This window comes from Cyrtonyx montezumae, unplaced genomic scaffold, assembly GCF_038088225.1.
Source record: "Cyrtonyx montezumae isolate F1298 unplaced genomic scaffold, pur_monq_1.0 scaffold_3, whole genome shotgun sequence".
In the NCBI taxonomy this organism is placed as follows: domain Eukaryota; kingdom Metazoa; phylum Chordata; class Aves; order Galliformes; family Odontophoridae; genus Cyrtonyx; species Cyrtonyx montezumae.
Genome location: NW_027072034.1, coordinates 85710088 through 85718949, shown reverse-complemented (window position 1 = coordinate 85718949; position 8862 = coordinate 85710088). Strand labels below are relative to the sequence as shown.

General features: G+C 48.9%; 2 protein-coding genes across 2 annotated transcripts; both read left to right on the top strand.

The window, feature by feature from the left end:
* The first annotated feature begins 110 nt into the window (after nt 1–110).
* On the top strand, nt 111–768 carry MRPL51 (mitochondrial ribosomal protein L51). Its single transcript, XM_065740980.1, has 2 exons — nt 111–364; nt 506–768. Exons 1-2 carry the CDS (start codon nt 130–132, stop codon nt 700–702), a joined length of 432 nt encoding a protein of 143 aa, XP_065597052.1. The 5' UTR covers nt 111–129; the 3' UTR covers nt 703–768.
* Nucleotides 769–2849: 2081 nt separating this feature from the next.
* On the top strand, nt 2850–8032 carry VAMP1 (vesicle associated membrane protein 1). The gene is made up of 5 exons (XM_065740866.1): nt 2850–2893; nt 3934–4063; nt 4866–5024; nt 5279–5330; nt 5727–8032. The coding sequence occupies exons 1-5, from the start codon at nt 2850–2852 to the stop codon at nt 5741–5743; spliced, it is 402 nt and encodes a 133-aa protein (XP_065596938.1). The 3' UTR covers nt 5744–8032.
* The last annotated feature ends 830 nt before the right edge of the window (nt 8033–8862 follow it).

Here is an 8862-nt window from a genome sequence, read left to right as displayed (position 1 = left end):
CCCAGCCTATCAGCGCTCAGCAGCGCCCCGACCCTGCAGGGCCCCGACCAATCGCTGGTTCCATTCCCCTCAGCGACCGTTAGTGCGGCCCCGCCCACTTCCTTCCGCTTCATCCGGGTCGCCGCCAAGATGGCGGCGCTGGTGCGGGGTCTGGTGCGGCGGGCCGCGGTTCTGCCTCAGGCGGTGCGCAGCGTAAGCGGTGGGGGGCAGCGCCCTGAGTCCCGCCGGCCCCTGCCCATCACCTCACCCCTGGCCGGGCTGCCCCGCAACTTCCGTGTCAAGGAGCCCCCGAAGCCTCAGTGGGTGGATCGGTGGACGGAGAAGCGGGCCTTGTTCGGGGTTTACGACAACGTGGGGATCCTGGGTGAGGCGTCCCTCTACAGGCTGCGGGCCCGGGAAGGGAGGGGACGGCGCCTGGAGGCAGCTGCGAGCGAGCAGCTCCTCCAGTGGGCGATCGGGGGCCTTTCCCGGGTTCTGCCTTCAACTTTTACCCTTTTATTCTCAGGCGGTTTCCAAATCCACCCGAAGCAGCTCATCGTGGGGCCTAGGTGGCTGCGAGGCTGGCGGGGGAATGAGCTGCAGCGATGTATTCGCAAGAAGAAGATGGTGGGAGATCGGATGTTCCTGGATGATTACAACAATCTCAAAAAAAGGATCCGGTTCTTGTATAAGCGCTTCAATCGCACTGGAAAGCACCGCTAGGAGAGACCGTGGGTCTGGCATGGGGTTTTGCCATGTCACAGTCAGAATAAAGCCATCTTTCTTGCGGCTTTGTTCGCAGTGCTTAGTGCAATCCTGCTGTGTATTTCTGGCCCAGCCCTACGGTCCTGCTGCTGCTCCAGGTCTAAGCTCTTTGGAAGTTCAGTCCCCTTAGTCATCTCTGACGTACTTCTCACCGTGCCAGCCTGCGACTCTTAGCTATTATCTGAGAGCCTTCCAGTTTTTGGCCAGGCTTCTAGCTTACTTTCTGTTTTTATTAGCCCTGGGTTATCACATACTACTCAGCAATTTCAGTATGTGCCATCTCAGATTTTTTCCTCATAAGTCGTATTACCAACTTAATGATGAGCATGCCTCCCAATAATCTCAGTGCTCACTGTGTGCCCTCTGACCTTCACGTATCTGTAATTCCTGTCAAGTCTAAATGAAACAAACATTAGCTGAAGTGCATCAGAATGTCTTTTTAGAATAGAACTTGTCTTTATTTCATAATGACAGTGTCTTAACCCTGTCTTAGTTTCAGCTGGGACTTTTCTTAAGAGTGTCTGATATGGTGCTGTCTTTTTGAGTCTAGGAGAAAACTGCTGTCTCCAGGCAGTTGGAAGAAAGGAGAGTTATCAGTAGTCAGCATGGGTTCACCGGGGGGAGGTCATGCTCGACCAACCTGGTGGCCTTCTGTGATGTCATTACTGGCTGGGTGGATGGGGGGAGAGAGCAGTGCATGTAGTCTGCCTTGTTTTCAGCAAGGCGTTTGACACTGTCTCCCACAGCATCCTTATAACAAAGTTGAGGAGGTGTGGAATAGATGAGTGAATGGCGAGGTGGGTTGAGAACTGGCTTACTGGTAGAGCTCAGAGGGTTGTGTTGGGTGGTCTCTGTTCCTTAGCCATCTCACATACTATTGATACTTACCAAGCAAGTGTCTTTTTGTTACTTTAGGCACTTAACTGGTTCATGAAACTCTCAGCTTCTAATATTCCATGACTATTCCTAGATCCTTGAGAGAGGAAGCTGTAGTGAGTCAAGTGATCCCTCAAGTCCAGCATCCTTTTTCCCATAAGGTTTACTGTTATATGGTACACAGAAGAAATAGCATGAAGTTTCTAAGATGAGCATGCATCTGCCTAAGTATTAGCTTGACTGCTAGGTGGTTGGAGAGGTTATCTGCTGGCAAGGTGTCCTGTGTTGCAGTGTTGCAACAAGTGTTGCTCTCTGGTTGAAAGCAGCAGGGAATGAAAACAACTTTGGATCTGTTCCCCAGGAAGGTGAACCAGAATTCTCTGTTCAAGCAACTGCAAATTCCACATTCTCAGGAGCGGGGTAACAGGCCTGTGAGTCAGTTTTGAAGGAGGATGGGTTCTAAAAACAGTGTGTACTTTTGTTCTAATATGCAGTACTTCAATTCTGAAAGTGGTATGAGGTGGATTATCACTCCCACAGGAAATAAATGACAAATTCAACAAGCCAGAAATTTAACAAGCCAGAAGAGCTGTGGTCATTGTGTCTGCCTGTCAGATCGGTGTGTCATGCTGTCAGAACCGGTTCAAAATCCGAGGGCAGGACAGCCCTTGTGTCTCATGCTTCTCAGGTACAGCTTGTGAACCATCTGCCACTATGGCAGAAGATTCAAGTGGAGACCAAGCAAGTACTCGGAAGAGATGCAACAAATTTATGACTGAAAATACATCAGAAAGTTGGGAGCATCAGCTCCATGGGCCTCAAGGGAACATACACTGATAGAACCAAATCAGTTATTCCTAAGTTCCATTCTCTGTTATTCATAGTGATTACTGAAGCAGCCCTCCAACATGGTTGGGAAGGCTACTAGCAGATTTTCCCACAGCCAGGCCTTTCGCAGCTTGCCTGAAGTCCCATGGTTCTGCCACACTGAGCTTTGTTTCTTTTCAGTGCTTGGGAGTCCACACCAGCTGCACTTCTAGTTTAACTATCAGTATTCCTTGTAGCCACGTTCCTTGTGGATCTACTAATCATGCAAGTTTGTCATTTAAACACCCTGCTTCACCCTAAAGAAATGTAGTTCAGTGTAGGTCTGACCTGATTGCTTGCTACTGCACAAAATGCTGCATGGAGCCCTCTCGTCCCAGTATATACCCGCTTTCCTTCTTGCAATGAAGGAGGAAATGAAAACGAAAGAACGCTCCCTTCTGATCTGGTAGGTTTCCCAGAATCTCTAGAGGGAAAAGCCAAACTCAGAGCCGTTCTCGGGGCTACTGCCAGAGCCTGATTTCCTTCAGCTGGCAGCTAAAGCTTGCGGGACCTGGTTCGGACGCTGCTCCAGGTTGGCAACACTCCAGCTGCACCATCCTCTGATTGCTGCAGCATCCTCGCGCGGCGGGGCTGAGCCCTGCTCCGGTTGGGCGGTGCCGAGCGGGGACGGGGCACGTTCCCGGGGAGCACGGGCACGGAGGGAGGGGCGGGACTTGGGAAAACGTCCGTCTTTACAGGGCGCCTCGCTCCTGTAGAGCCGGGGCGCGCTGATTGGCTTCGGAGGAGGAGAGGGCGGTGCTTATCCACTGGCTTCGGCGAGTCTTTCCTGGAGCTACTTCTGATTGGCTGCCGGTTCTGTGGGCGGGGCCTCAGCCGCTATAAATGAGGGGGGCAGTTGGCGCGCGGCGCTTCTGTCAGCGCTGTGTGGGGCGGTGGAGTAGAGTGCCGGCCAGAGGATGTGAGTGCTCGTGAAGCGGCGGCCGTCGGGGATGGGCGGCCGTGAGGGGTCCCGTGCGGGTTGGGACAGCGGGCGGGCGAGCGAGCGGGCGCGGGGCCGGCGGCCTGCTCGGCGGCGGCACGGAGATTGGCGCATTGCAGTAACCGCGGGCCGGACTGCGCGCACCGCCACCCCTCGGCCGGGGCGCTCCCGCTGCCCGCCCCCGGCGTGAGAGGGAGCGCGGGCCCCGTCCTTTCGCTGCAGCCCCAGTCCCGGCTCCGTGCTGGCGGGGCCCGGTTCCGTCGTCCCTCTCCCGGCGCCTGCGGCATGCTGCGGGCCGGCTCCCGGTCACCTCCGTCCCCTTCCCGGCAGCTGGTGGGGCGCGGTGCCAGCGCGGCCCGAGCCGCGAGCTGCCCGCAGCCGCTCCGGGGCTAAGGGAGGCTGTGGGCCCTGGGGGCTGCCGTCTGCTCTCGTCTCCAGCTCAGGTAGCTGTGGTGGGCATCTGTCCTTTGCCATAACTTTCTCTCTGCCCTTGTGTGTTCCCGTAGGTCTGAACCAGCTCAGCAGCCTGCTCCTGGGGCCCCAGAAGGGGGAGCCCCTGCCGGGGGCCCCCCGGGACCACCCCCCAATCTGAGCAGTAACCGTCGGCTGCAGCAGACGCAGGCCCAAGTGGAGGAGGTCAGTAGCTGTGCTGCTTCCCTTGGGCTGTACAGGCGCTTGCGCTGCTCTGCTGCAGTGATGCTCTTGTTAAGTGTGTGTTGCTGAAGAGGTGGATGCTTTTGGAATACAGATACTGGAGAGGCGCTAATAACCAGAATAAGCGCAATGTCCGTTCTGTAAATGGGCTGGAGGGGAAATGAAGTAGCTTTTTGTTTATAAGCTGTATAATTTTGGTTATGGCATCTAAGGAGCAGACCTGCTAGATTTCTGGTACTTTGCATAACGTGTCTGTCATGGAAAGAAACCTCTATGGAGTCTAGAACGACACTTAATCCCTGCCAGGTGCTTCAGGTGAACAGTCAGAGTGCAGGCTTGGTGTAAAATGTGAGCCTTATCTGACTTCACAGAGTTGGTGACAGCTGACATGCAGTAACTCCTTTATGCCTCATCGGGGCGGCAACACGTAGCTCTAAGTTGTCTTTCTAATTATCTTCCGTTGAGCATGTGATTGCTCTCATGGAAGGGGTTGATATAATCTTGGTGGACTTGAAAACTTTTAAAAGCAAGTGAAAGTAGTGTGCTGCAAATGTAATTTAGTGATACTTGAAATGACCCTTTAGCAGAGTGCTGGGATCTTTTCCCATTCCTAAGTAGGCAGTGACCCAAAAGCTGTTTATTTTTTTTATCCTCATCTTTATTCCTTGTTTCAGACTTTTACTTGTTAGTAGTATCTCAGCATTACTTTCTGTCTCTGTTACTGTGTTTTCACTTTCAGCCCTGTTTACCAATATGACTATTGCTACTGTTTTTCCTTCTGCAGGTAGTTGATATAATGCGTGTAAATGTAGACAAGGTACTGGAACGAGACCAGAAACTGTCAGAGCTTGATGACCGGGCAGATGCACTTCAGGCTGGTGCCTCAGTATTTGAAAGTAGTGCAGCAAAACTCAAAAGGAAGTATTGGTGGAAGAACTGTAAGGTGAGTTTCCTTGTGCGGTGATTTCTTTCATTAGATGGAAATTTGGTTAGTTTTCTTCAGGGCATTTTGAGGGTAGTTGAGGCATAATAACTATTATAACTACTTCAGATGCTTAGGATTGTTTTGCTGTGGGAAGTCTTTGAGGTCTCAGCTGTCTTGCTTTCAACATCTGCCTTGTGTTCCCTGGCTGTCGTGGAAGCTGTGAACTTGCCAATCTGTTCTGAGTACTATCATCTGACTATCTCTTTTTCTAGATGATGATCATGATGGGAGTGATTTGTGCCATTGTGGTGGTGGTAATCGTAAGTAAGTACTGAAAAGCCCAGGATCACAGGTGAAGAAGCCCTTACTCCAGAGTACTTTAGAACTTTTGTTTTTTATTTTATGATCTGGAGGGTCTTGTTTGCATAAATGGTAACTTCTCTGCTTGGGAAAGGGAAGTGGTAGTGTTGGAACTCCCAGTTACTGTGGAAGTAGTATGCTTTACAGAGCAAGGAAAGGAAGTGGGGGTGGACATCAGTGTAGAAATGAGACATTTTATTACCAGGTCAAATAAACCCGTCAATATGAGGGATAGTTACATTGAAGTGGGTGGGTTTGCAAGTCCCTTTACTGGTGGGGGATTTGGAGGCCTCTGGGGGACCTCTGGTGTAACTTGCCCTTCTGTTCTTTCCTTTTTTTTCCCTCTTGCTTTGTGTCCAGTCTACTTTTTTACTTGAATGTAGCCCCTTCAGTCTGCAACCTGCTGTCCCCAGTCACCTTGCCTGTCTCTTCTTGCCTCTGAATCTTCCCTTCCCTTCCACCTAGCTTCTTCATTTATTACTTTATCGGTTTTGATTTATGTCTTTCTTAAGAATATGAAGCACTCTACTGATCATGAGTTAGACTTCCCAAAAATTGCAGCTTAAGAGAGGGTCATCTGAGCTGAGAGGAATAGGAAGCAGAGGAGGAGTGGGTAGCTATTGCTCCCGCTCTTCTGCGGGGAAACTGTGGGTTATTTTGGGGTGTAAGCTTGTTTAGTTAGTGCCTGTGTGGACTCTAGCAAATTAAGAATGCCTTAATGTAGTGCCTTTGGGGATGCAGGACTTCATCGTGTGATATTCTTGTGCCCTGCATAAAGAGTGGCAGCATGATGTATGCTTTCAATTGCTGAAATAAAGGCTAGTTTGTGCTGGATGGTGACTATGATCCATCTGACTCAGCTAGACAGCCATCTAGATTTCCCTAGTCATACAGAGATGAGCACTTAAGGAAATTATTTATTCTGCCTGTTATTATAAGTTGACTTGCTCTTTGAATGTGGACATTGCCTTTATAATAAAAGGGAGTTGATGTGATTACCTCAGTGAAGTGCAGCAAACTTAATGTTAATTGAAAAGAATTTTGTTGCTGTCTAAAGGGCCTGTGTGCTCATAAAATCTACCGCAAGAAGGAATAAATCACCAACAGCAAGGAGTGTGGTGGTATATGTACATCAAATATTCCTTTCATCTATGCAGACACAAGCCAGGACCTTACAGCTTTCTACTTGTAGCTTTCTGGAAGAAGTTGGGGTAGTGGCATAAGAGAATGAGAGTTGAGCTTTCCAGTGTTACTGTGTTGAATGGCAGAGGAAGACTACTACGTGATAGATGAAGGTGAAGGAAATTGGATGTACTCATGAAACTGATTCACATGGATTTTTAAGAGTATCTGTTCTGCTTCTCCTACCACAAAAGCTCTAACTTTTAGTAGGAGTTAGAAAATATTTGAAGTGGTTACCTGGGGATTCAGAGGGAAATGCTGTTCTGGTGTGGATATCACAAAGGGATATTAATTGTCCCAGTTTGGCAGGATAGATCTGTAGCTCAAACTAAAATCTTCCTACTTGCTATGGGTTCTCTTGAGCTTAGATTTGGAAGGGTCTCTGCTGTAAACAAACTTGCAGTATGGAGTGCCATGCTTTCCTCTTTCAAAAAGAACAAGAGCTGTGAACTGCTCAAATATGTTGTCAAATCAGGGGTTAAATGAGCTGTCCTGTTCTACAATTTCTGCAGGTTTTTGAGGAGTGTATTTTTTTTAACAAGCTGAGCTGTGGTCCAAGATCTATACTGTAAAGAGGACAGCTCTTTAGTTGAGAAAGCTCTACCTCAGGCACGGAGATCTGTGTAGGCTTAAGAGGATGTAGGGGAAAATGTCACTGGCATTCCCAGATGGAAGTACAGAAGATGGGAAGAGCAGATGCATTTTGTTGCACTGAGTACACTGGAGAAGCCCCTTTCCTCCTCTCGGGTTGTCTGGGAAGGAGCTAGGTTTTGCACGCTCACTTCCATGCCCCAGCATTTCATTTGCGCTGAGTTCATCTCCCTGCAATTCCATCCCTCTCCACCTTGGGTGAGGGCAGAGTTGAAGATCTGGAGTGAAGCAGCCCTCGTCCCCTGAGCACTTCCCTAATTCCCTGTGGAACTGAGATGTGATGGACGGTCAGAAGTGCATCTGCTGAAGAGGAGCCAGGGTCTGCTTTGTACTACTTACGGCTATCATTCTAGGGGGTGGGCATACAAGCTTGAAACCCCCAGACCAGCAGTTCTCTTGAACTTTTCTAAACAAAGCCGTTGGTGCCCCATTCCTCCTATTCCTCTGGGGACTAAGGTCCCCTTAGGCTCTCTTCTGTTTCTTTCTCTTAGATGTTGTATGTTGCTGTCTTTTCTGCTACCTTTCCCCTCCTTTGTGTCTCTATGCATGGGCAAAAAAAAATACCAAGGCCCTCTGAGTAAGAGCAAGGGACTGTGCTGTCTGCAGCATTACAGCCAATTACGCACGTGCAGTTTATTTCCTTCCTCTATAAACAAACAGCTGTAATCTCTGGCATGTTGTAGTAATCATGTACTTTAAGTGGTCTCAAAGAAACACAATTCATCACCTTACTGAGTCTGTCTGGTCTGTAAGTTGGTTGGGAAGGGCTGGGATCACAAACTGCTTTTAAAGAGCACATTGTTTTTTATTGTCACTTCAGTACCGAAGTTCTATCCCTCAAAGCAATGAGCAGTCTCCTGTTGTCATGGTGCTGGTTGCAGCGGTACTGGAACTGTTCATGTGACTGACTCATGTGAGTGGCTAAGTCTGTAACAAGACATGCAGACTACAGACTCCTCAAGACAATTCTGCTTCCAGACACTGTGTCCAGCCATGGTGTAATGCACGGGGAGGTGATTCCCTGAATTGATGTGTTGTTGGTAACTCTAACTCCTCAGGCTGCATTGCCTTTGGGTTTCAATGACCTGCTTTTGGGTCCTTAAACTTGGAAAGTAATTTTTCACTGACGTTGGGAAGGTTTTTGGGGCATGTTCAGGAACTGAATGAAGATATCCCAAAGCAGGATGTATTCACAGCGTATGTTGGAGCATGGCTGGAATTAAGGTAAGTACCCCTTGTCTCCTTCACTTGTTACACTTCAAACTCATTAACGAGAAATGGACAGATCTTGCTCTAAAATGAGATACCTGTGCATTTATCTGCACTTGCTTTTACAACCTTGAAATTGTAAACAAATCCTCCCCACAGCTTGTGGATCAAAACATTCTGACCACAGTCTTTGCCCACACTCAACTTTATCACAGCCCTATCAGAACAATGTATGTGAAATGGTGAAATTGAAGCAGCGCTGCTAGGCTTCTTATTTCAAAAAAGAAAGCACTCTTGGAAGAGGAGGGATTCTGGACTGGCCAGGGACTTCAAATAGCACACACAATCCAAATGTCAGTACAGATCAGGCCTGCACAATCAAGCTGTGTCTTCCAATTAGTTCTGTCCTGTTTTTATTGTGGGCAGTTAGGATTTTATTCTCAAAACACATCAA